Source organism: Megalobrama amblycephala, linkage group LG15 (genome assembly GCF_018812025.1).
Source record: "Megalobrama amblycephala isolate DHTTF-2021 linkage group LG15, ASM1881202v1, whole genome shotgun sequence".
Taxonomy (NCBI): domain Eukaryota; kingdom Metazoa; phylum Chordata; class Actinopteri; order Cypriniformes; family Xenocyprididae; genus Megalobrama; species Megalobrama amblycephala.
In genome coordinates this window covers 1,887,039-1,913,694 of record NC_063058.1, presented here as the reverse complement: position 1 = coordinate 1,913,694, position 26,656 = coordinate 1,887,039, and the positions used below count along the sequence as shown (strand labels likewise).

General features: G+C 39.1%; 1 protein-coding gene across 3 annotated transcripts in view; it reads left to right on the top strand.

Annotated features, from left to right (window-relative positions):
* LOC125247246 (anoctamin-1) overlaps positions 1–25,321 on the top strand; it is a 47,444-nt gene extending 22,123 nt beyond the window's left edge. For 2 of the 3 annotated variants that reach the window (XM_048158505.1, XM_048158504.1), the window contains 21 exons: positions 148–202; positions 291–342; positions 478–533; positions 859–900; positions 2,296–2,360; positions 2,432–2,566; positions 3,546–3,706; positions 7,236–7,318; positions 7,428–7,439; positions 7,719–7,790; positions 9,277–9,351; positions 14,958–15,159; positions 15,299–15,410; positions 17,087–17,144; positions 17,229–17,329; positions 17,430–17,572; positions 17,815–17,967; positions 18,173–18,225; positions 22,250–22,434; positions 22,505–22,610; positions 22,923–25,321. In XM_048158505.1, the coding sequence (XP_048014462.1) occupies positions 148–202; positions 291–342; positions 478–533; positions 859–900; positions 2,296–2,360; positions 2,432–2,566; positions 3,546–3,706; positions 7,236–7,318; positions 7,428–7,439; positions 7,719–7,790; positions 9,277–9,351; positions 14,958–15,159; positions 15,299–15,410; positions 17,087–17,144; positions 17,229–17,329; positions 17,430–17,572; positions 17,815–17,967; positions 18,173–18,225; positions 22,250–22,434; positions 22,505–22,610; positions 22,923–23,147 (2,146 nt within the window). In that variant the 3' untranslated portion in view covers positions 23,148–25,321. The remainder of the gene's footprint in view (positions 1–147; positions 203–290; positions 343–477; positions 534–858; positions 901–2,295; positions 2,361–2,431; positions 2,567–3,545; positions 3,707–7,235; positions 7,319–7,427; positions 7,440–7,718; positions 7,791–9,276; positions 9,352–14,957; positions 15,160–15,298; positions 15,411–17,086; positions 17,145–17,228; positions 17,330–17,429; positions 17,573–17,814; positions 17,968–18,172; positions 18,226–22,249; positions 22,435–22,504; positions 22,611–22,922) is intronic. The other variant, XM_048158507.1, reaches the window with a different exon arrangement.
* The last annotated feature ends 1,335 nt before the right edge of the window (positions 25,322–26,656 follow it).

Below are 26,656 nucleotides of genomic sequence, written 5' to 3'. Positions count from 1 at the left end.
AGTGCAGTTGATTTTGTTCAGGTGTTTAGAATGAGATTTTCACATATAATTTGTGTGAATGGGCCTTAAAACTAGAAAATGATCAAATCATCGGATGGATGCAGAAAACGCATTGAAAAACATACTTGTGACCTTTTGTCTTTACAGGTTTGATTTGTCCGACAGAGATTCCTTTTTCGACAGTAAAACAAGAAGTTCATTAGTAAGTATAAAGTATTGTCAAATGCGCAGTGTTACTGCCATATTTTATCATTTGAATGTTTTGAGGTTTATAATGTGTATTGTTTTAGGTATGTGAAGTTTTGAAGCGAACCAAGTGCACAAAAGCCAAATTTAGCATGGGTAAGTAGCTACTTTGTCTATACAGTTTTTGTTTTGTTTGTACATACGTTCCAGTGCTCCATACACTTTGGTACCCAGTTAATTTGCACCATTGACAATTACTTGACGGAATAATCCTTTTGACATGTTGTTCAGGAATAACTAGCCTGCTTGGGAGCGGCGTTTATCTGGCTGCCTATCCACTACATGATGTGAGTATCCGTCACTACTGCTGTTGAACTGTTTCTGTGGATCTTAAGCTATATGTACAGAGCTGATCAACAGTTGCATTATTGTAGTGACAGACTTGTTTGATTAATGGAAGCACATTAGTAGCACTGGATGGATCTGTAGGGCTCTGTTTCCACATGGCATTAAGATGCATTTGGATCACAAGTAGACGAGGAAGACATTCCTGTTTACGCCTGGTGTTTTAATCTGTCTCTTTGTTTCTTCGAGGGGAGGGTCTATGGGTGGGTAAATGTATGGGCTTTTTCAGATCTGTTAAATATGATAGATTATTTTCTTTACTAACAGGGTGATGTAGAAGGGGAAAATGCTGAACCAAATGACAGGAAGGTGAGTTTCAGTGCCGTCTGTACCTCTAGATGTGTGTAGTGTCTTCTGTGTGAATGTGAAAAAAGGATTGAGACTTTTAACAGAAGTAAATGGATTTGTGCAATTAAGCAACCAGACAAGAAGTTCACACTGACTGACAGTGTCTCATCGAGAGAAACCAATAGTCATTGAAACGGTAGAATGAAGTTAATTACGTCATGTCTGTGGAAAAAACCCAAACCATTTGGAAGAAACTAGAGCTGATCTCTTTATAAATCAGGATACTGACCAAACACAACACCCTGATAACAGCATAGTGGTGGCTTAGATGGTGGCTAACAGCATGGGTTGAGCCAAACATAGGTTGCATGCACTAATTTTCATCAATTGAAATGAAACCAAACCAATTTCAGATTCTGAATGCTCTGTTTATTTAAATGTTGCAATCTGATTAACATATTCTTTTATATGTGCATTACACGTATTCCGAACAAAACTTCAGCGTATGCGCAGTGAGTCGGTCGCTGAGAGAGCCACTGCAATAACGTCAGCAGAGCTTTCAGTTTTCTCGAAATGTCACTGGGATCGAGCTCAGTCGGATTGAGGTGTTTACATGTCTTTTCACTCCAATTGAGCCATCAATCCCATCACTAACAGATGATTTGAGTGCAGGTAAACGTAGCTAATGTGTCATCAGCTTGAGGAAGCCACATGTGCAGAACACAATAAACTATTCATCCGTCACCATATCCATCAGGTTTTCAATCCTGGTCCTGTACTCCTAAAAATAAAGTCTCCAAAAGGTGATGCCATAGAAGAACCATTTTGGTTTCCCAAAGAAAACCTGTGATCATTTCTTAAAAGAACTACTTTTTCTTAGTGTGAAGAACATTTTAATAATATAAGAACTTTCTGTGCAAAAGAAAGATTCCACGGATGTTGATGGTTCTTCATGGAACCATCGATGCAAATAAAAACTTTTACTTTTAAGAGTTTGGAGACCCACCATGTTTAAAGTTCAAGGAAGAAGGAGACAGGAACCGGCAAATGATCAACGTAACTTTAATCATAAAATAAACAAACAACAGAATGAAAGTAAAGTGGTAGCCCCTCACGGACGACTGCTTCACAAACATAAACAAAACACAACGTAACGTCCTGGACTTGTTCTCTCTCATCCTTCATTGTCATCACTCCTCCTTTTACCCTTCCGGAGCTCCTCTGTGTGGCTCAAGACCGATGTGTCATGCAGGTGACGCTCATTAACACTCGCACTACCGGCCTCGCTCCGTTCCCATGGCTCTCGGCCCCGCCCTGCTTGCCGCAGCAAGCAGTTGAAAAGCCGACGGTCTCATTTGATTGTGAAGACGAGTTCTGTGTGTGAGGCCGGTCATGATGTTTCTGCCTGTATTCCAGCTGCTGTATGAAGAGTGGGCCAGCTACAGTGTCTTCTATAAGTACCAGCCCATCGGCTTGATCAGGTACATCTCAAACTCTCAAACTGCTCTTTCAGAGCTGCAGGTTCATTAGTAATCTCTCGCTTATCTGACAGGAAGTACTTCGGGGAGAAGATCGGCCTCTACTTCGCTTGGCTTGGGGTTTATACCCAAATGCTGATCCCTGCTTCCTTAGTAGGCGTCATTGTGTTCCTCTATGGATGTGTTACTGTTGATGATGACATTCCCAGGTCAGTGGACACCAATCAAAATGCTCTAAAGTGCGAGACACAATCTCATATGCGTTTGTTGTTAATAACTGTAAAAGAAAGCAGTGTTATCATTGCGTTTTCATAATTACTCTCAATCAGAAAATGACAAATGTTAGATGTCAGAAGTAAAGTGGTTCACCTTATTTTAGTACGGACCAAATAATTAAATAATGGACCAAAATAACATATTATTAAGTATGATAGAATTTAGCTCTACCCAGCACTATATATATCTGATTACGTAATCCACATTACATGTAATCAGTTACTACCCAGCATTGTATATTGCTAAACAATTACATTTATCTAGGAACCCAACATTACCCAACACTTTTTAAAATAACTCACCAAAACGACCGAACCCAGCAGTCTGGGTAAAAAATAACAGTGTATTCTCCATAACATCTTTGACAAGTTCTATTTTAATAACTGGAACTACTTTTAACTCATGTCTCAGTTAAGCACAGTTGCATAACAGTTTCTGAACAGTCTTGCTTTGTGACGCCAAAAAACACTGTTGGGTAATAAAGTGCGAGCCCCCCATCCTGAGCTTAAACCCTCAAACTGCTCAAGAGGAAGTTCATACTCTGAGAAAGAGCATATAAAACCAAACATCTGTCTGAAAGTCCCTCTGGAGTTTGTCACTGTCAGGATATTATGACAGTCTGAAAAGAGCCTGCTGGAACTGATCCTGCGGCTTTTATCCAGAAACTACACCTAAAATAGTTTAATAGCTATAAAATAGTTTAATTTTAGTTTAATTTAAAATTATGCTTTATAGTGTTTGTCCATGAGAGTGAAGACAGAACGGGAGTTGGAAATTGATTAACCTTCAGAAAATGAAATGAAGAGAAGTATGTAAAAACAGGTAACAGGGTTGTAAACTGACCCTGAATCAGTTGTGGGGTAGTTACATGTGTTAGTAACTCTACACAAGCCTTTTTTTCCTGTTTGGCAGTATGGAAATCTGTGACCAGCGGAAGAACATCACCATGTGTCCGCTGTGTGACCGCGTGTGCAGTTACTGGAACCTGAGCATCGCGTGTGGGACGGCCCGGGCCAGCCATCTGTTTGATAACCCCACCACCGTCTTCTTCTCCATCTTCATGGCACTGTGGGGTGAGATCAGGCCTTCCTCATTTCTACTCCTGTTTGTTCGGACTCACACACATGCTGTTCTGCACACTCTCGCCAGATTTACTTTTGCACCTACTGAGGATTGTATACGGGTAGATGCAGGTGATTCAGGGTTGAAAGGCAGTCAGCGATGTCCTTTAAAGGTGCCAGAGAATGGAAAATAACTGACATGATTCATGATATCATGATATTTTTAGTGATGTTTGTAAACTGTTTTTCTAAACGTTTCGTTAGCATGTTGCTAATGTACTGTTAAATGTGGTTAAAGCTACCATCGTTTATTACTGTATTCACGGAGATCAGAGTCATGTTGTTATTTTCATTATTAAACACTTGCAGTCTATATAATTCATAAACAAACTTCATTCTTTATAAATCTCTCCAACAGTGTGTAATGTTAGCTTTAGCCACGGAGCATATAGCCTCAAACTCATTCAGAATCAAATGTAAACATCCAAATAAATACTATACTTACATGATCCGAAGCATGCATGACGAACATTTGTAAAGATCCATTTTGAGGGTTATATCAGCTGTGTGAACTTTGTAAATGCACTGTATTATAGTCGAGAGCTCGGGCGGCAGGGAGCGCGCGATTTAAAGGGGCCGCAGCCTGAATCGGTGCATAGCTAATGATGCCCCAAAATAGGCAGTTACAACAATTTATAAAAAAAATCTATGGGGTATTTTGAGCTGAAACTTCACAGACACATTCAGGGGACACCTTAGACTTATATTACATCTTGTGAAAAAGAATTTTATAAAGGGCACCTTTAAATGCATGTGCCAAAAGGGTTGTGCTGAAGTTTACAGTACAGTACAGTTACATTCACTAACAGTGAACTTACCAAAGAGACTACTGGGTAACTTGGGGTTAAGGTGTGGTTTAGAGGTAGGTTCAGGGTTAGTACCTAGTTATCACCCAGGTATTGTAATTGCTATAATAAGTAGATAATATGTACATGCAGAGCAGGACTGTAAAATAAATTGCTACTAAATAATGTTACCAAATTTAATTTAAGTTAAAGACACCCAATCTGTGCTGTATATATCTGAATATATACCTGGTCATAACACTCTTCTCCATAATTTCTCATCATTGGCCAAGACAACAGCTCTCTTTGACAGTGTCTTTGATTTGTACTTTTATTTGTTTTTGACAAAGAAATCCTATAATTTTAGTCAACATTTCATTGTCATCCTAGTACATTTCACTCTGACTGAAATATAAAATAATTTTAGTTGCAAAATGAAAACTTGTGCCAAACTATAATAGGCCAAACTTTTACCAAATTTGGTAACACTTTATTTTACACCCTTAGGGTATGTTTACATGACAACGATGTACTAAAAATGTAAAAGTTTTTTCTTTGTACAGATGACAACATTATTAAAACTATCTTTGTTCACACCGATCTGCGCAAACACCTGCGCATATGCATTCTTTTACAGAGCACTCGCCTCGCGCATGTCTATCCACCTTATTTTTATAGTTTACTGCACTTTGATATTATCACTATTTCCCTGTAGCGGCTAATAAAGAAGTCTCGCACATTCACAGAAAACTCTCTGAAATATAAGCTGGATAGACTAAACGCTTAATACACACGTTTTCACAGATTTGCTTTTTTGTAGTTTACACAGAGATGATAATTGTACCATTTTTTAAAACTATGAAACCCAGTTTCAAAAGTTTGATTTTTCAGGCCACTAAAACACCATTATCATGTAAATGAATGGCCAAAACGCATAAAAAGTTTTCCGTTTTTTGTTGAAAATGTAAACAGCCCCTTAGAAGAAAATTTGTTTAAAAGCTTGCCAGGAGCTTTATAATTAGAGCCTTTTATGGGATAATTTTATGGATTTAGTTATTATTCATTAATTTAGTTTTAATTCATTTTTGTTTAGTTACATTTTATGAATTAAGCAGCTTGTAAAATACTTTATCTCTAGAAAAAAGATGGAAATAACCCATTAAAAATGAAAGTATTATGCTGTCAGTTAAGACATTTCTCCTTATGTAGAACCCTTTTTGGCTTAAAGAGTTCTTTAAAATCAAGTCGAGAACAATAGAGTTCTATAGAACCCCATAGAACCTTTTTTATAAGAGTGTACAGTGTGCTTGTTACATGTCACATGTACTTCCTCCAGTAAATAACAGTAAATTATCCATAACAACTAAGCAACTAAACCATAATGTTGTTCATTAATAATACTCAGTACTTGTTTGTGTAATTGTAAACACTGTGACAAATCTTAACTCTTTTCCGTCAATCCATGTTTTTAATGTTATACAGTAGGAGGCGCTATTACACATCTTCTGAAAGAGTACTGAATCTCCCGATCAAAACACAGGTGAAGAAGAAGCAGAATCGAGCGATAGAAGCATTGCTTAAATCAAAACTGCGTAACGTTACTGAATGAAATGTCGACCCAGGACGAGCTATAGGACTGTGACGATTTGAGGTGTTGATGGACTCAATCTACTCCATCTGTGTTTTGATCATCGCTCGGAATCCCATCTGGATAAAGTCTTTTACAAAAACATGATTTTCAAGAATTCAAGAATGCAGAATGCATGAAGCTAGAATAAAATGGTTCAGATCTTGAGCTTGAGCGCTCGGTCTGTAACAGTGAAGCATCGCTGTGCTGTTGGACTGTTATATCAGCAGGCTTGGATCGTCCCTCGAAAAAAACAAAAAATAAAAAAAACACACATTCAAGGGTCAAAACTAACCATCATATGCTGAATATTAGCTGTTTACAAGTGTCTTAAATTATCATTTTCTGTGTTCTAGACACAGTTTAGTATATTGCCTTACAAGTGCAATCTGTGAGTAGCTCAATTTAGCAACTATTTTGTGAATTTGTGTTTGTTGGAGAATCTGGAGCCGTTCTCTCAGTGTGCGTCTCTATATCTCACCGTTCTCTCTGTTTTAAACTAAACATCTCTCGTCTGGTGGGTTTATCATCCGTGTGTCTGTGTGACTGTAGGCAGACCTGCTCGTTTCTGTGAGGTTTCTCTGCTCTGCTCAGTGTCGTGTGCTGTGGGATTTGGACAGGAAGTCGTGACTTCGGCTCTGTTAGGAGGGCAGAAGTTCACACACCAGATTTAGTGCGCTTCCATCTGTTTGGAAGAGAGACATGACAGCTGCTGCTCTTTGAATACAAAGATACGAGTATCAGCGAAGGTTTTAAAGTACACCGAAGGCCTGGAGGAACAGCTCAAGAGCCGTGGGCAGAAATCTTCATTGTTCTTTATTTGAGCTCTTGTATGGATGGAAAACTGAAGCGTCTGTGTTCGATCATTTGAATTCTCATCCATTAATTCGGCCAATGTGTGAAAGTCTGCTGCACACTCAGACTGATTTAGCTGCTCTCATCATTATTAGTCACCTTTATAATTGAAATGTTAATATTTGATCATTTCCTGCTACATTTAGCAGCAGTTCCTCAGGTGTGTGATGGAGTTCATTTCCTGGTGTCAGTGTGATTAATGTGTGTGTTTCAGCGGCGTTCTTCATGGAGCACTGGAAGAGGAGACAGATGCGCCTCAACTACGAGTGGGATCTCACCGGCTTTGAGGACGAGGAGGTCTGAACACATGACCACACACACACAGTCACATGATCACTGCAGCTCATTTCTCTAGTCTGTCATTTAATGTTGTCATCCTCTTCTTCCCCGGTGTGTGTGTGTGTAGGAAGCACTAAAGGTTTGAACATGTTAAAATCTCTCCACATCATCTCTGACTGTTTTCCCTTTATCCTCCACTCACAACTTTCCTAACCAATCTTTCGCAGGATTTCTAGCATGCGCTTTCTTACAGTGCTGAAAGCTCTCAGAAACACTCACCTGAAGAAAACCATACAGAAAGAATTTGCTTCTTTCTTTCTTTCTTTCTTTCTTTCTTTCTTTCTTTCTTTCTTTCTTTCTTTCTTTCGCAATGGTTTTGTGTCAATTTTTCATATATTTTGTCATTTGTTTATGTCAGGATCACCCGCGAGCCGAATATGAATTCAGAGTCATGCAAAAAACGTTGAAGAAAGACCACAAATCACAGAAGGTGATTTTGTTATGAATATGTTTGCGCTGCTCTATAGTATTTCTGTGAAGCTGCTTTGAAACAGTATGTATTGCCGAAATGAAAGGAAATATGTGCAGTAGCCTATAATGTTTGCAAGTACATCTATTATTTAAATTATTTAATAGTTATAGATTTTTATTAAATATTTATAACCATAGAATTACTAGATTAAAATAAGATACCTGACCTTGCCAGCACTAAAAATGCACTGAAAGAAATGGTGTTCTTCCTCAGTATCTCTGTCTTTGTTTTCCAGCACAAATATGTAAACATTCTTAAATCAAGAAAGATTTACTAGAGAAGCAATTTTTTTTTTTTTTTTTTTGCTGAAAACAAGAACAAGTATCTGCCAGTGGGGTCAGAAAAAACAGAATTAATTAAAAGGCGAAACTAGTTATTTTTCTGAACCCATTGCCAGATATTACATTTGGTCTTGTTTTAAGCACAAAGTCACTCAGTTTTGTTTATTTTTTTTAGTAAACAAGACTTTTTCTTCTCCAGTAAAATTATCTTTAAAGGGGTCCTTGATTATGATTTGACTTTTTAACTTTAGTTAGTGTGTAATGTTGCTGTTTGATCATAAACAACATCTGCAAAGTTATGACGCTCAAAGTTCAATGCAAAGAGAGATATTTTCTTTTACAGAAATCTCTGTTTAAGGACTACAACAAATGGCTGATAGGGACTACAACGAGCTTCTTCCTGGGTTGGTGACATCACAAACCCTAAAATTTACATAAACCCCGCCCCCGAGAACACACAACAAAGGGGGCGGGACCATGTTGGGCTGCTTTAGAGAAGAGGAAGAGTTGTTGTAGTAGAGTGTTGTTGTCATGCCGTCATTTTACGCCGGACTGCTTCACAAACGAGGGTCAATTCAACACAAAAGATGAACATGACGGCACATGCTAGTGGATGAGTTGAATCAACTCCACAGCAACTACATAAATTTATCCACTAACCATTCAGAAACGTCTAAAAGTTGTAACTTCTTCCTGAGTCTCTCCATCAGTGTCGACTCCGGTTTGAACAATGTAAGGCTGAACACCGTTACTGACAATCCTCATTTTGGCTGCGTGAGATTCTCCAGCTTTGTTGTTGTTGAGCTGTTAAAGCTCCGCCCTCTTCTGGAAAGGGGGCGGGAGCAGCAGCCCATTTGCATTTAAAGGGACACACACAAAAACGGCGTGTTTTTGCTCACACCCAAATTTGACATGCTATTATAAATGATCTGTGGGGTATTTTGTGCTGAAACTTCACAGACACATTCTGGAGACACCAGAGACTGATATTACATCTTGTGAAGGGGGCATTATAGGTCCCCTTTAAGAATGTTTAGATATTTGTACTGCAAAAAAAGGCAAAAATACTGAGGAAGAACATCATTTTTTTTTTGCAGCGTAGCTCAATATGTTTTGTGCTTCAGTCTCTTTCTGACATGTTTTATTGATCTTTTCTTCTTTAGCCAGAGAAAGAGAAGCTGACATGTAGAGACAGATTCCCTGCATACATGACAAACCTCATCATGATGCTTTTAATGGTAAGGTTTGTGTTTCCTATGAATCCATACATCTGACCCCACCTCTGGGTAACACTTTACCATAAAGTCTTATTTGTTAACATTAGTTCATGCGTTAGCTAACAGCATTTCTTAACCTTCATGTTATTAATAGAGATGCAGTTATTTAATGTTTGTTCATGTTCATTAACTGTTGATACAGTGTTTGATTTTGCAGTAGTAAATGTCGAAATTAGCATAGACTAAGATGAATAAATGCTGTAAAAGCATTGGTAATTGCTATTAAATAATGCTAATAAATGAAACCTTAATGTAAAGTGTTACCCCCATTTGAAATCCAATATTCATATTCAGTCTCGCATGTGAATATGAATATTTTGTCATGAATACCACAGATAGAATAGCATGTCATGAATGTCATGAATAGCACAGATAGAAATCATGATTTCATGTAACCCTCTGATGCATGGTGTCCACTAGAGATCTTTACCATTTTAACCATCCAAACCACCACGGGCGATGACCTTTGACCCTTACCCATCACTCTATATGACTGTGCTCTTTATATGTCGTTGTGTTCTTTATTTACGACAACATAAATTCAACATGGCTGACGAAAGTGATGAAGCATCAACTGCCTCTGGAATATCAGCTTCTGTCTTTTATTCCAGGAGATCCAGACAGGTAAAAATACACTTTTCAATAGAATACAATCTTAGGAACACTGGGTATTGTTAATGTATTTGTTGCTATTCACTGTGGTAGTGGGCACCATGCATCATGTACATCTCTTCGCTGGGCATTTACAATATAAACTAACATTCAACAGTTTGAGGTCAGCAATGAATACGTAGAGTCAGAAAGGATGCATTAAACTGATCAAAAGTCAAAAGTGACAGTAAAGAATAAAAAGTCTGAAAAGATGTATTGCAGTGTTGAAAACATCTCCTCTTATGACTGTAACCCTGGTTCCCTGAGAAGGGGAACGATACGCTGGGTCTTGGTATCGATGCGAATGGGGAACGCCATCAGTGTGACCGGTGTCTGAAACACGTGTGAACAAACATTAATAATCAATGGCAGACAGCAGTCCATGACGTCACACACAGAGCACCTGCAAGTATAAAAGGGTGCCTGAGTTACATGTCATCATTTTGTCTAAAGGAGATGGGCAGGTGCCATAGAAGTAGCGTCTCATACCCCTTTTCCACCAGCATGAACTGTGGTGCTAGTTCAGAGCTAGTGCTATTGCCGGTTCGAAATTTGGTTCGACTGACGAGCCTTCTAAGAACTCGTTTGCCTTTCCACAGGCTGGAGAGCCACCAAAGAGCCAGGTCTTTTGTCACTGTATATGTCTCGCAGCAGTGCCAACCACAAATACACCAGGCTTGTTTGAGATGCATCGGCTTCTCGCAGCCCGATCCATGTATGACATCAAAGTACTGTGAAAGTGATTCAAAAGCATAAGGAGTCATATGCTCTCCAAACGCTCTCACTGTACTTTAATATAGGTCATATGCTGATCAGTCTGCAAAGCGCCAATGCATCTCGAACAAGCCTTCCATCATCAATGGCAGATGTTGCATTACTATTGATGCTCATGGCTTTGTGAACCTACATTGGCATCCAAACATGCTGAATCCAACTCGTTTGTGCAGCTTGCCATAATTTGTATAAACTGAGATTACAATTGAGCTGCTATTAGCTCGATTAGCAGCTATTTCAAAAATGGCAGTCACAAGTTTCTGTTCATCTTGTTGGTCACGGTAACCCAGCCCCTGACGCAAATGGTTCTTACTTCTAGAACAGCAATGTTTGGGTGCTACTTAAGAACCACTTTTCCTGGTTCAGAACTGGTGTTTGGGTGTTGAAAGACAAAAAACTGATTTGAAACTAGGCTCTGGCTCTGAACCAGCACTCAAACCGCCTTGGTGGAAAAGGGGTCTCATTCCCCTTCTCAGGGAACCAGGGTTACAGTCGTAACTTAAAAGGTTCTCTTTCAAAATGGAACCTCAATGCTGCATTTTGGTAATGACGCTATGGGGAACCAATACTTACTACACCATGCTGAGGGAATGCCTGTCTCACTGGGCTGTGAATATGCACAAACAAAGTGGGCATAACGTAAATTGACACTATTGATTACCCAGCTGGTGTCAGGAGCGTTTCAACCCCAGGGGCACATCCCATGTGACTCATATAGTGGCGCTGCTCCCTAAGCCAATACCCCGCAATACTAAGAAGGATCCCCAAGCTTCTATGCTCTACAGGAAGGGAAGTCCCCGCTGTTACACCTTCCTCCTCCCTGTGGGACATACCTTAGCCTTATACGGCCCCAAGAGCAGAGCTCTAAGGGGAAATACCCAACATAGCCTCAGCCATGTCAGGCATAGCTTAGCAATATTTGACAAGGCTCTTAGGGAGCAGCCTACTGCAGGGGAGCTTCTACTCCATTTTAATGATCCTAGAGTGATCAGGGGAGAATATCTCATACCCTGACAGTAAAGGCACTTCTTCAGGACTCTATGACTAAATTATAGAATGCTACAATGATAAGGTGGGATGCCATCAGTGAGCCACCTCTACTCATCAGTTTGTAACATTGATCATCCCTATAGAGGGGAGAATATCCATTCTTCAAGACCCAACAACAGTTTGGGTGGGAGGTAAATGAAACAGAGGGACTCTTGTGAATTGCCCATCATAGCTCCCTAAAGGGTACTTGAGCAGCCTACCAAAGGGAGCATGTAAAATGCTAACAACCTCAGTAATTGCTATTGCCACTCATCCAAGGGGAAGCATACATCCTTACCCTTACTCAGGAAAGGGAGGCAAACGAGAGCAGGACATAACTCTTATCACCCAGGCTGTAAAGCCCAAGGGGCATAGGGGCTTCAATGTAACTTGGGGAGAGCAGATCATACACTGCCTTGAGTCAAGGCACTATACCTAACTCCCGCTATAGCTAGCACTTCATCTTTATCTTTTAGTACTAGACCACAGTATGCGACAGATAAGGACGGTTGTCCCACATCAAATTTCCTCTACCTATGAGTTTTGTCGAACCAGAGCTATAGTAGAGCACCCATCCAAAGGAAAGCATATATTCCTACTTCAAAACCCAACAGTATTTGGGAAGGAGGTGAATGAAGTAGAGGGAATCTATACTGCCCTGCATAACTCCATTCACCCTGCATCAACCATAATGGTGTAACCTTTAGCCCTCACAGACCCCCAGAGAGGGATACATCTCCTGAAAGCTGCTGATTGAGACCCCAGCTCTGTAATCTTCTTACAACTGTAATCTTCATCGGGAGACCCAAGAGTTCAGAGTGTGAGATCAAAGCATCGAGGAGAAAGATTCTTACCGGGAATGCAACAGCTCCCTCGAAGAGTTGAACACGCTCCAACAGACTCTTATCTTACACATACAATCAAGCAAATCCTGAAAACAAAAAAGCTGATGAAGTGTAACACAAGCTCCCTTTTATACTCACTGGCGTTCTGCATGTGACATCATGGACTGCATTCTACCAATGACTACTGTGGCACATTTGTTTACCTTTGCCTCAGACACCTGTCACGCTGATGGGGTTCCCCATACCATCAACACCAAGACACAGCGTTGAAGTTCCACTTTGAAAGGGAACCACTTTTAATATTGATAATAATCATAAATGTTTCTTGAGCAGCAAATCAGCATAATAGAATGATTTCTGAAGTATCACGTGACATTGAAGACTGGAGTAACGATGCTGAAAATTTAGCTTTGACCACAGGAATAAATTACATTTTACAATATATTCACATTGATTTTGTCCATGAGGAATTGATTGGATGGTTGTGGTTTGCTGTTAGTGGATCTCATGTGAGTGACAGGTTGCCCCGCCCTCATCATCAGAGAAGAGAAAAGATTGTTGCTGCAAGAGGAAAGGACGTTATTTTGATCCAAGCTTCTGAGGCACATGAATTTAAACAAATAATGATGTGCTTGAATAAACAGTGCTCAATGCTGCAGATACACATTGTAATAGAAACCTTTGCACAAATGCAAATAGTGTTTGAAAGTATCCGGTACCGAAATGAGTCAGTACTTGGTATTACTAGTATCGTTACATTTTTAAAATTTCAGTATTGAAAATTTACTTAAGCATTAAGTTGTGAGATTGCATGTTTGTTTAAATAAATGCAGACTTGGTGAGCATAAAATACTTTTTTTCAAAAAACATTTTAAAAAAACAAAAACAAATGTCTGATTGGTAGTGTGGGTCAGTTCTTGTTGCCCACTGAAAACTGAATCTTATTTTTTTCTATATTGTTTGCTGTTTATTCTCGAGTCCTACACCCATTAATGTGTCTGAGGTGATCCAGATTCCAGATAGTCTTCCAACTTTTTTGCTTTAAATGAGGTTGCAGCTGTCTATTGAATGTATTCAGTAGACAGTTGTCTATTGAAAGTTCCTGATATGAACCCCTACAAAATGAACAGCTGTCTTATCCTTAAATGTGGCACGCAGTTTGTTTTGGGCTGGTAAAGAGGGCAGAATTTTCTGGTTTCATCCCCATCATGTAGTCATACGTTCTCCAGCAGAATGTCCAGGCATCTGCTGTTATCTCAAACTCACAACACATGGCAAGAAAAGCAAAAAAACTGGTCCAGAATCACGACCTTACGGTCAAACACTGAAGCTTTTGGGACATCCCAAAAATACACATGAACAGAAATAGTTCAGTATAACGGGGACTGGGCCAAAACGCCTCCAGCTTCTCAACACAATCTGATGAGTCTCGCACACCCTGTTGACTGTTTAAATGTCAAGTACAGAGCGAGGTTATTATCCTTAACTAAAACTATTAAAGGCATTTCTGTTCCTTAAAATAAAGCTGAAATAAACATATTAGCTGAAAAACTTGAAGCACTAAAATTAAGTGGAAATAAAAATAAATAAATAAATAAATAAATACTAATAAAATAAAAAGCCACAGCAAAAAATTAAATGTTAAAAATTACTAAAAAACGACTAAAAATTAAACTAAAATTAACATGAAAACTAAAAATATTAAATTAAAGATTGTTTTAATTTAATAAAGCAATGTGTCCTTTGTTGATAATGCACTGAAAGATTCATAGTAACTTTTATATTATTGTTTATTTTTTTTCATCCTGACTCAAAGCAATAATTGGTAAATAAACACCTGCAAATATTCATTTAATATGATACTCAAAATCTGTTCAGTGTTTTTTATATATATATATAGATTTTTAGTTACTTTATTTTGAGGTGTTGTTGTTACTGTGTAGAATATACATTTAAGTACTGCATACTATTAATTAACAACATGCAACTAAACCTAAACTTGGTTTTGGGTTAGTTGCATGTAATTATACATAATTTACTGTCATTGATATAGTAAGTGCATTCAACATGTACTTAAATACTTAATATCATCATCATATCACGGCATATCATTTTTATTATTTTATCCTGTTTTTCACAGCTTTCATTCTAGTGTTTATCTGATTGTACTTTCAGTTGTGTACTCATGATAGCTGTCTTCATTTAAAATAAAACGCATGTATGTGCTTGAAAACACGCTGAATGAAGTGCACCCTCACTGTTTTACAGATCGGTGTGACTTTTGCTATTGTGTTTGGTGTGATTTTATACCGGATCTCCACCAAAGCCGCTCTCGCTATGAGCTCAAACCCCATGACCCGCTCCAACGTCAGGCTGACGGTTAAAACCACTGCGGCCATCATCAACCTGGTGGTCATTCTCATCCTGGATGAAGTGTACGGGGCCGTGGCACGCTGGCTCACTGTCCTCGGTCAGTCGCTTCGATTAGCAGTGCTTCTCTCATCATGTGATGCCGTTTATCTCACCAGGCTTAATGACATTTGACTTCTTGTGTGAAACTTTAAACGGAAGGGTTACTTCAATCATTTGTCTTCTGTTGGTTTTCCCAGAGGTTCCTAAAACAGACAAGAGCTTTGAAGAAAGGTTGATCTTCAAAACCTTCATCCTGAAGTTTGTGAATGCGTTCACTCCCATCATATACATCGCATTTTTCAGAGGCAGGTGGGTATTCAATATCCTATGGATGCTTGTTTCTGCCACAAAATGAAGCAATTAATTGCAACTTTTTATCTCACAATTCTTTTTTCTTGCAATTCCAAGTTTATATCTCACAATTTTGAGTTTACATCTAAACATGGAATTGCAAGAAAAAAGTCAGAATTGTAATAAAGTCAGAATTGTGGTATATAATCTCGAATTTGCAAGAAAAAGTCAGAATTGTGATATAATCTTGATTTGCAAGAAAAAGTCAGAATTGTGAGATATGAACACGAAATTATGAGAAAATAAACTTGGAATTGCAAAAAAAAAGTCAGAATTGTAAGAAATAAAGTCAGAATTGTGGGATATAAACTCGAAATTGCAAGAAAAAGTCTGAATTGTAAGATATAAACTCACAATTGCGAGAAAAAGTCAGAATTATGAGAAATAAACATGGAATTGCAAAAAAAGAGCCAGAACTGTAAGAAATAAAGTCAGAATTGTAGGATATAAACTCGAAATTGGAAGAAAACATCAGAATTGCTGGATATAAACTTGGAGTTGCAAGAAAAAAGTCAGAATTGTAAGAAATAAAATCAAGAATTGCTGGATATAAACTCAAACTTGCAAGAAAAAGTCAGAATTGTGAGAAATAAACCAAATATTGATATAAACTTGCAATTGTGTGAAAAAAGTCAGAATTGTGAGATATAAACTTAGAATTTCAAGAAAAAATCTGAATTGTAAGAAATAAAGTCAGAACTGTGGGATATAAACTCAAAATTGTGAGAAAAAAGTCAGAATTGTGAGATATAAACTTAGAATTGCAAGAAAAAAGTCAGAATTGTAAGAAATAAAATCAGAATTGTGGTATATAATCTCGAATTTGCAAGAAAAAGTCAGAATTGTGAGATATGAACACGAAATTATGAGAAAATAAACTTGTAATTGCAAAAAAAAAAGTCAGAATTGTAAGAAATAAAGTCAGAATTGTGGGATATAAACTCGAAATTGCAAGAAAAAGTCTGAATTGTAAGATATAAACTCACAATTGTGAGAAAAAGTCAGAATTATGAGAAATAAACATGGAATTGCAAAAAAAGAGCCAGAAATGTAAGAAATAAAGTCAGAATTTTAGGATATAAACTCGAAATTGGAAGAAAACAACAGAATTGCTGGATATAAACTTGGAATTGCAAGAAAAAAGTCAGAATTGTAAGAAATAAAATCAGAATTGTGGTATATAAACTCAAAATTGCAAGAAAAAGTCAGAATTGTGAGAAATAAAGTCAGAATTGCGAGAAATAAACCAAATATTGATATAAACTCGCAATTGTGAGGAAAAAAGTCAGAATTGTGAGATATAAACTTAAAATTCCCAGAAAAAATCTGAATTGTAAGAAATAAAGTCAGAACTGTGGGATATAAACTCGAAATTGTGAGGAAAAAGTCAGAATTGTGAGTTATAAATGCGAACTTACAAGAAAAAGTCAGAATTGTGAGAAAAAGTAGCAATTACATTTTTTTATTTTTTTTATTCTGTGGTGGAAACAAGCTTCCATCATTTGCAGACCAGTTTTATCTCACAGTCTTTTTGAAATGATGAGGAGAGTTTATTAAAGACTTATCATTAAAAGGTATTGTTGAATCCACGCTGAATATGAATGTGTTCATGCTGAAGCCGTGTTTCCGCACAGACTCGGTGGGCGTCCAGGCAGTTATCTCTACGTGTTTGAGTCCTATCGCATGGAGGAGGTATAAATCAGACACATGTGAATTCTGTAATGAGCAGATTGATTGCAGCGGGTGAATGACGGCTGCTTTGATGTGTTTGATCAGTGCGCTCACGGCGGCTGTCTCATGGAGCTCTGCATCCAGCTCAGCATCACAATGCTGGGAAAACAGCTCATCCAGAACAACTTGTTTGAGATCGGCATCCCGTGAGTACTGCAACTAACACACACTTTAACATGACCGGCTTTATGGACATGCTGAACGCTTTGCCTTGCTGTGGTTTGGGTCATATTTGCTTTATTGCAGTAAACTGAAGAAACTGATCAGATACATTAAATCCAAGAGAGGCTCTTACCAGGAACAGGAAAATGAGAAGAAGTTGCAGCGTTATGAGACGGATTATTTCCTGGAGCCCTTTGTTGGCCTCACGCCTGAGTACATGGAGATGAGTGAGTGTCCAGACCAAATCATCAGACCACATAAACTCTTCATCACTTCTCTGTTTTCATATCTATTTCACTGGAACAGAATGGTGTGGGTCTTTTTTAATTCTCATTTAGATCTGATATGGGTCAAACTAACACCAGAAACGCTGACTCATGAGCTGTAATGATCTTGTAATAAAGCTTCAGCTGTAAGATGGCTCATTTCTGGTATTACTGCAGTAATTATTACTGTTCCATTCCTGCAGTAATCCAGTTTGGCTTTGTGACTCTGTTTGTGGCATCTTTCCCGCTGGCGCCTCTGTTTGCCCTCCTCAACAACATCATTGAAATACGACTGGATGCCAAGAAGTTCGTGGCAGAACTCAGAAGACCAGATGCAGCCAGAGGCAAAGACATCGGTCTGTATTTGCACTTTTAAAAAAAAAACATTTGAACTTGTCCACCAGTTTGAGAAAAAGAGTGGAATATTTATGGAATATAGATTATATTATTGAAATATTTTTGCAAAGCTTTACATCAATAACTCTTTTTGCATCATCCATTGGGTGTATTATAAGAGGTTCACCTGATGAACTGATGGTGTTCTTCATGATGTCTTTACAGGAATCTGGTATAATATTCTCAGAGGAGTCGCAAAAGTGGCAGTTATTGTCAATGTAAGTCTGTTTGTTTGTTATGTGGTCCTTCTAATGCTAGTGAATCACATTTACCTTTGAACAGAATCCACCTCTATTTCTCCTGCACTTCATAGTCTTGAACAGTGCCATTATAAAGAAGTGTCTGAATAGATACTGAAAGTTTAGTGTTGCGTTGATGAAGCATCGCCCACACCGACGTCACTGCCAAAGCAAGCAACTTCTTATCGGTCAGCACTGCAAATTCACTAGTCAAATTTGCATGTGAACATTTCTCAACCTATTCAGATGATAACAGTTTCTCATGAAGGACTTCTGTAGAAACTGCATGGTGTCTGAGTTCTGTGATCCTACGAACCCGGGAACACGCTGCTCACGTAAACAAATGTCTGTTATTGCCTTCATCTTTGAAAAGTGTGCACTTTATCATGAAGCGCAACAATTACCGTATGGTGCTCGACAGTAGGACAGAAAGAATTTACAAAATGACTTCTGGATTGATCCCCTCTTATAAACTCAGACCTTGTTGTTTGTCTGTGATTCGACTAGGAATTTTTATGAGGGAGGCAAGAGAAAAAGACTAACAATCTGGAGTCGGACGGCAATAAAATCACTGACAAACCCCTGTAAATGTTGAAATTATCTTATGTCCGCATGAGAAGCAATTACATTCCATATAGGGCTATAGTCCATCAGGCAGGATTCTTCACAGCAGTGGTCTCAAATGCTGCTCCTGCAGAGTTTAGCTCCAACCAGCTCCAACTCACCTGTCTGGAAGTTCCTAGTGATCCTGAAGAGCTTGATGAGCCTGATTCAGGTGTGTTTCATTAGGATTACAGCTGAACTCTGCAGGACAGTGCTCTCCAGGAGTTTGAGACCACTGATTTTCAGTGTGGATTCCAACTGTGATGACTTAGATGAGATGAATTAATCAAACTCTAGTGCAGGGGTAGGCAAGTTCGGTCCTAGAGAGACGCTGTCCTGCAGAGTTTAGCTCCAACCCTGAAAAAAAAAACCTTCAGCTGCCTATAGCCTTAGTAATCCTGAAGAGCTTGATTAGAAGGTTGGAGCAGGACAGTGGCTCTCTAGGACTGAACTTGCCTACCCCTGCTCTAGTGCCTCAACTCCCCATTCAGTTAATTCCATTGAAATCTAAAATTGTAGCAATAGGACTTGTGTTGTAGCCCCTCCGGTTTAAACAGCCCACTCTAAGTGAGACTCAAACCCTGGAGACTGGTACTCTAACAAGGAGGCTAAAGACCGCAGTCTCTAGTTGTGCCTCTTGAGTTCAGGGGAGTGAGGTTTACATGCACAGCTCTTACTACCCTACTGCTGTTACACTCACACCCCTAAACCACACTCCCATTCCCATACGGTGCCACCACTGTAGCCTCTCCAGTTCGAACTGCCCGCTCTAAGCGGGACTTGAACCCCGGTCCATCCGCACGTGAGTCGGGTGCTCTAACAAAGAAGCTAAAGAACACAGTCTCTAGCATTAGTCGCGCTAACGAAGTAACGCGCTAGAGTGAGGTTTACACGCACAGCTCTTACCAGCCTACGTCTGTTACCCGTTCTATTTGATAACATTGGAGGCAGTGTGATTGATGTAGCAGAAACCAATGAGTTTCTGAATAGCTGTTGTCATACTCACAATCCAGATCCAGAGATATCCCTCAACAAACACAACAACTAAATGTTTTTCCAGATTTCACTTAAACTTATTAAAAGACTAAAACTAGAGACGGTCTAAACTAAAGTTGCTCCACAAATACTCCAAAAGTCACATAACAACAGTTTATGTTTGCACCTTTCCTGTTTTTATTTTGGCGAGCTCAGACATCCCAACCTGCAAAAAGTCTTTTCAGGGAGGTATCCCGAGACCCCCCATTAAACAGCAGTGTCTCTATCATGTTATGAAATATTTTCCCTACTTTATTTTTGCTTAAATAACATCAAAATCTTGACTGAACAACACTGTACTGAACAAATCAATCCCTGAATACAGAGGTCTTGCCAACACCTGACAGCGCTTCTGTAAGCGCTTCTGCTCACACGCGGAGCCACATGCCAAGATCCGTTTGAGCGCATCGGAGCGTTGTGGTTTAAATCGACGCTCGCGACTTGCGCAATGCTTTTATTTAATTTAGGCATTGGTACGGCGCGCTCGTTTTTCCAGGCGTGCTTATGCCGCGGCAGTGAAAACATCTCAACTATTAAAGGACCAACCAATGAGCTTCGGCCTTTCCTTACAACTCGAAAGCTCAGCCGAACTATCATAGCTATATCTCCAAATTATTAGTAGAGCTATTGCAAGGGCTAGAAATCCATTTTTCTTTGCTCTTTGGAATCGTAGTTCAGGTTCCATAGCAACGACAGACGCCACGGGAGCGCAAGCGCTTTGAAAAGAAGGAGAAAGCTACTCTGTGTTCGGGCCGATTACCGAGCTCGGAGCCCTCTCCCCGGACAGCACGCCAAATACGTTTACCAATTTATTTACCTGACTTATTTGTTAGTGTGAACTCGTGAAATGTGCAATAAATTAATGTTTGCGAATTTTAAGCAGCGACATGTGTTGAAACCAACGATTGTCAACTTAAACATTTTTCCAGTCGATCAAAATAGGCAAGTATTGTTTTAATGGCATTTTACTTTGAATGTCCACTGAATTCCCATAGTGTGATTAACAAGGCTATTGAATACGGATGTCCGAATGTGCGAACATAAAACCAACTTTACCGAAGTCAGTTTGAGACCACTCACGGTTTGAAACTCAGTCTCTGTCTCGCATGCGCGCTCTTGCTTGCTCGCTCTAGATTCCGGGAGATTTTAACATTGCGGGCATCAGGGAGCCGCTATCAATATGCAGGAGACTCCCGGAACTTCCGGGAGACTTGGGATGTCTGCGAGCTTCACTTGACAGGAATTGGAGAGAAGTCAAAAATGACCACAAACGAGTCATCTTCAGGGTCTTAAGATTGTAAAACTGCTCAGAAGTTGTAAAACCTGAAAGCTAAAGATTCTACAAATTGATTATGATTCATGAGTTCATATTAAAGGGTACCTATTATTCCAAATTCACTTTAATAAGGTGTCCGCAGTGTGAGAAAAACCAGCCTGTAATAAAAATCCACTCACTCATTTATTTTAGAATTCCCATAAATCAAAAGAGTCTCTTCAAATGCATTGATTCACATTCCCCCCAACAATGCATCATGGTAAGGAGAAGCCCCGCTCACAGACGGTTTATCTTTGGATCTGCTCCATTAGCAGAGACACTGCCCTGAGTGAGTAGCACACAGTCCGCCATTTCTGTATCCTCGCTGTAGCAGCTGGAGTTGTACAATATCTGCACCAAAGAGGCATTATAAGTGTTGTTTTAGGATGTAACAATGCACATAAGATTCTCCATAGACTCCTGCCATCTGAGTCACTGAGGACACCGTGGTTTAAATTTATTTTCAGAGGAAATGTCCCGAAGAAAGCTTGTAATTTTCTGATAGCACGTGAAGGCACCAGGAGACCAGGGCTATGTCATTATTTTTGTCCCACCATGCTCACCACCTGCATAATTCATAAACGCACATTTATTATGCACAATACAGTCAGATAGCTGAAAATATAAGGCCGAACACTGCTACTGACAGTTTCTGACATTTTCAGTGCGTGAGATTGTCCTGTTTTTGTTTTGTTGCTGGTATGCCGGAGTATCAGCTCTTAAATCTTCGCCCTCTTCTTGAAATGTGGCTGGGAGCAGCAGCTCATTTGCATTTACAGGGACACACACAAAAACATTTGTTTGCTCACCCCCAAAAAGTGGCAATTTTATCATGCTATAAAAAAATTACCTGTTGGGTATTTTGAGCTAAAACTTCACACACACACACTGGGGACACTAGAGACTTATTTTACATCTTGTAAAAAGGGGCATTATAGGTCCTCATTAATATTTTTCTAAATTTATGAAAAAAGTAACTATACCATTAGTACAACACCTTTGCGCAATCACATCTCAGAAACCTCTTATAAACCACCATCTTTCCTGCAGGCATTTGTGATCTCCTTCACTTCAGACTTCATTCCACGGCTGGTCTATCAGTACATGTACAGTCCAGATGGCTCGATGCACGGCTTTGTCAATCACACGCTGTCTTACTTCAACGTCAGTCACTTCCAGAACGGCACCGCCCCATTGGAGCCGTTCCACCTGGGCTTCCGTGTGGACATCTGCAGGTACGGAGTACTCACTATCAGAACAACTCCATTACCACTCTACATAGTGTTTAATGACCTTCTCCTCCAGGTATAAAGACTACAGAGAGCCTCCATGGTCTCCAACACCGTACGAGATCTCTAAGGAGTTCTGGGCTGTGTTGGCAGCCAGACTAGCATTTGTCATTGTCTTTCAGGTGAGTGTCTGATATCTAACGGCTCATGGAGACTTACGGTATCAGTGCAGCGCTACCTTAAATGATTAAGTCAATAAAAATAAAATCAAATACAATTAGTTGCTCAGAAAATGAGTACAGAACATCAGTTGAACTGGGGTGCGTTTCCCAAAGCGAACTATGGTCGCAAGTTTCGTCGTTACCAATAGAGTTCAATGGGACTTACGACCATAGTTGCCTAACGATGCTTTCGGGAAATGCTCCCCTGGATGTTTCTTATTGTAGTGCCGTCATGGATGAGACTGTGGTGAACTTTGTGATTTATTTGTGCAGAATGTGGTGATGTTGATGAGTGATGTTGTGGACTGGATCATCCCAGATATTCCCAAAGACATCAGCTTGCAGATCCATAAGGAGAAGATCCTCATGATGGATCTGTTCATGAAGGAGGAGAAGGGAAAAACACGGACGGAGGACAGCGTGACGAGTAAGGAGACGCGTCACAGTCCTCTAATGCGCTCACGCTCCATATCGCACACGCCCTGCAAAAACTACTGACGTCAGCAGCCTCAGAGTCTCTACCCTTACATTCCACTGATGAAGACGTGCCGTTAGGTCTAAAGTAAAGCCTGTGACCAGTGCACACTGCCTTTGCCTTCATATTGTACAGTTCTTCACACTGATTTGTGTGCTCAACGCTTCTTTTTATCATATTCATTTTCCTCAGTTTTTCTCTTTCAATGAATGTGCCACAGCAGCCATGAACTTTACTAATGACAACAACCCAGCTAACAAAATATGTTCTAAGAACGTTCCCATTAAGTTAGGAAAACGTTATTTCGGAATGTTCTCTCAACATTCAAAATGTCCAGTTTTTTCCATTTTCTCATTCTTCAAACATTATGGCAACGTTACTTTTGAATGTTCTGAAACAAATAGTAACATTAAAAAACATTAGTTGCACGTCCAACTAAAACGTTTCAGAAAAAATTCCACGACTGATGTATAAATAATGTTTTTGTGCTAACATTTTGAGAACATTATTAAAGAGCAGATCACTTTAAACGAACATTCTATTAATGTTACTGGAATAACGTTTGTTCATAACTTTGAGAGAACCTTGCCAGAACGTTAAAGTTCTGAGAACGTTCCCTGTTGCCTGGGAAAGTGCTAAGGCCCAAAACATACTCTACGCAAGCATGTGAACAAAAACATTTCTGGCTACGTGAGCTTGGTTTTGTGCATCTTTGCGTCAGAGTATGATTCATAATGTAGCAGGTGGCGGACATCAGCGTAAAGCAGTTTACCTGCCTGTAATATTCAAGTAGTCCTATGAAATAAAAACAAACATTGTAAATCTATCGCCCATATGAGTCCTGAGGTTTTTAGCACCTATTATCATAGATTGATACCAAGCTCAAATGTTAAAGTATGTAAGGTACGAAACCACATGCTTGCAACACGTTGGCCAAGCATTCACTTTTACATACTTGAGTATGTTTCTAGCCTATGAATAATTATTATTCCTACTAATTGATTCTTTAAACAAATTACATATGTAAATATCTTAACCATCACATTAAATCAAATTGAACTGTTTTTATACATTGATGAAATGCTCATAGGCATTAAAAACCTCCATCGAATTAACAATTTACCAGTTTGACCATAAAAAGGGCTGCTAGATATTTTGATTGAAATGTGATATTTAATTTAGTTTATTTCAACCCTTAAGGTTTCTGGTTGTTTTGTTTGCAGTTTCATGTGATTGAAAATATCTCCAATCCTTATTTAATGACAAAGCCTAAATATGGGAGAAATCGTAAGGATTTATAGGAACTTTATTAATTTAATGAACATTTCAATTATTAGGACAAATTGACATCAAAACATAATCAGAGGTCACAATGCAGTTAGATCCTACGCTGATCCTTATAGATATTAATTTTAAATATTTATATTAATTTTTGGATCGTCCAAGCTTATTTTAAGTGGACGGCCTTTACTGATTCTTCTGAATGCGAGGCTCCCTGACAGAAGACACCGTCGTTGTGATGATTCTTTAATTCTTTTAATCTAACGTACCTCGGAAATTCATGTTTTCACATTCGTTGTATGATGGTATTTTTCTGATGCCTTTAATTCTTTTGTACATTTGACGCTTTTCATATTTAATGGTGCTTAATAGCGTATTCATTATCTGTACATTGAGCAAGCATTAACTTTGTGGAACATTATTCACATCGTGTTCATAGAGTGTAACAGACTTGAAAACCATAAATTCCATGATAGGTCCAGTAATGTTTTAGCTTTTATACAGAATCATTTAGAAAGTCACATAGACTGTTAGATTTTTAACACATCTGTATACTGAGGTTTCTGGGTTTGATCAACATTTACTTTTGCACCAAATGGATTGTACAGTAAAAGCAAACACAGCTCAACCTCACGAGGAACCACATAAAGACACAAACTAACTTTCAAGCTCCAAAGATAAACCATTTCTGTGCTGTTATATTTATATGGTCTTAAATATAAAGCAGAACAGTCATATTGTTTTTTTAAGTATGATGTTTATTATTTACTGCCTTACATGTCTACTAAATTAACGCATATAAATTATATCTTGTTTGCTTGCCTTAAACCAGAAACACAATGTTCTTTAGTGATTTGTGTAGCTGTGTACTGTAATGTATGACTTCAAAGAAATAAAGTCTACTTCAGTTGTCAAATTGTATTGCTTACTTTTGCAGTTTCAGTAATTTAGTTGTAATTATATAATTTAGTAAGTAATTTTGTGTAGGTGGAAGTATTTTGGGTTGTAATGTCAGATTAATCCATATGCCCGACAGCTGCAATTACGATTTTCTCTATGACTGATCACACCATCTTTGATTAATTTCAGGATGTCTGTAATTAATTTTAAATCTGATTTATTAACAAATATTTCAACAGATTCGGATGAGTTCTTTCAGTGAAGGATTTGTCAGACTTATTTAAACAGGTAACTCGTGAGTTTGCGAGTCTTTGAATAATTCATTAAAAGAGCTGTTATTATTAGAGTCTATTAGAGTCTATTATCTATTACTATTAGAGTCAGTAGTCACACTGTATGTCTGGATGGTTGTTTTTATGTAAAAAACCCAAAGCCCCCAAAGACAAATCAATGGAAAGATGTGTTTGTGCTATTATTGTGTGGTCTTTGTCACTCTCATGCCAGGCTCTCGCCGGCCAATGAAATTAGAATTTGCATGCCGAGCCTCTCCCCCGTATATAAGCATCTACTCATTCAGATTTTTACTTCGGAGCCGAGTGGTTGCACACAGCAGTCGGTCTTTCCATTCACCTGCTAAAAAGAGCTTAAAAGAGTTGCAGAAGGGATCTCTCTTAGCTGGAAGATCTAAGGTGCAGTCAGTGGTGTTTTGCCTGCGAAGACAATCATGTCAACACTGCAGTCCAGAGGGTTGTAGTGGGAGCGTTTCCACCAGGCCAGTCCCCGCTCCTCTAGGGTGTCGTGTGCCCCTAAGCCTTCTTCTTAAGCCCCAGGTATACTTCAGCCGTCCGTGTTCGTGCACAGTCCACATGACGTAATTTTCGTCACGCGGAGGGCTCGCGGCCAGCCGCACACCCTGTCCGCGTGCAGCCCAAATTTCGAGACCGCGCGGACAACAGTGCATGCGCACGCAGGAAAGAAGAGTCCACTAGGTGGCAATATGCACAGTACTGAGCACAATGTGCAGTCGTCGAAGAAGAGTGATTCAAAAATAAGATGAATAAACTCAAAAGCATGCCTTTTCCATCGTTTTTGATTCCTGTTCTCTTGGTGTATCTTCTGAACTATGCTGCAATGGTGGATGCACTATTTTTCTTCTCCGATCTTGCCCAGCGAATGTCCGGTTGATGACATTATGTCTGGTAAAAGTACAGAAAAAGTTGCACTGCGCATGTCGAACTCGTTCATCCGCACACATCCTTGGTTTAGTATACTTTGAAAGATGCGCGGACGTGACTGCGCGCGTGACGCGTCCGGGTGCGGAAAGTGAAGTATACCCGGGCTTTACAGGGGA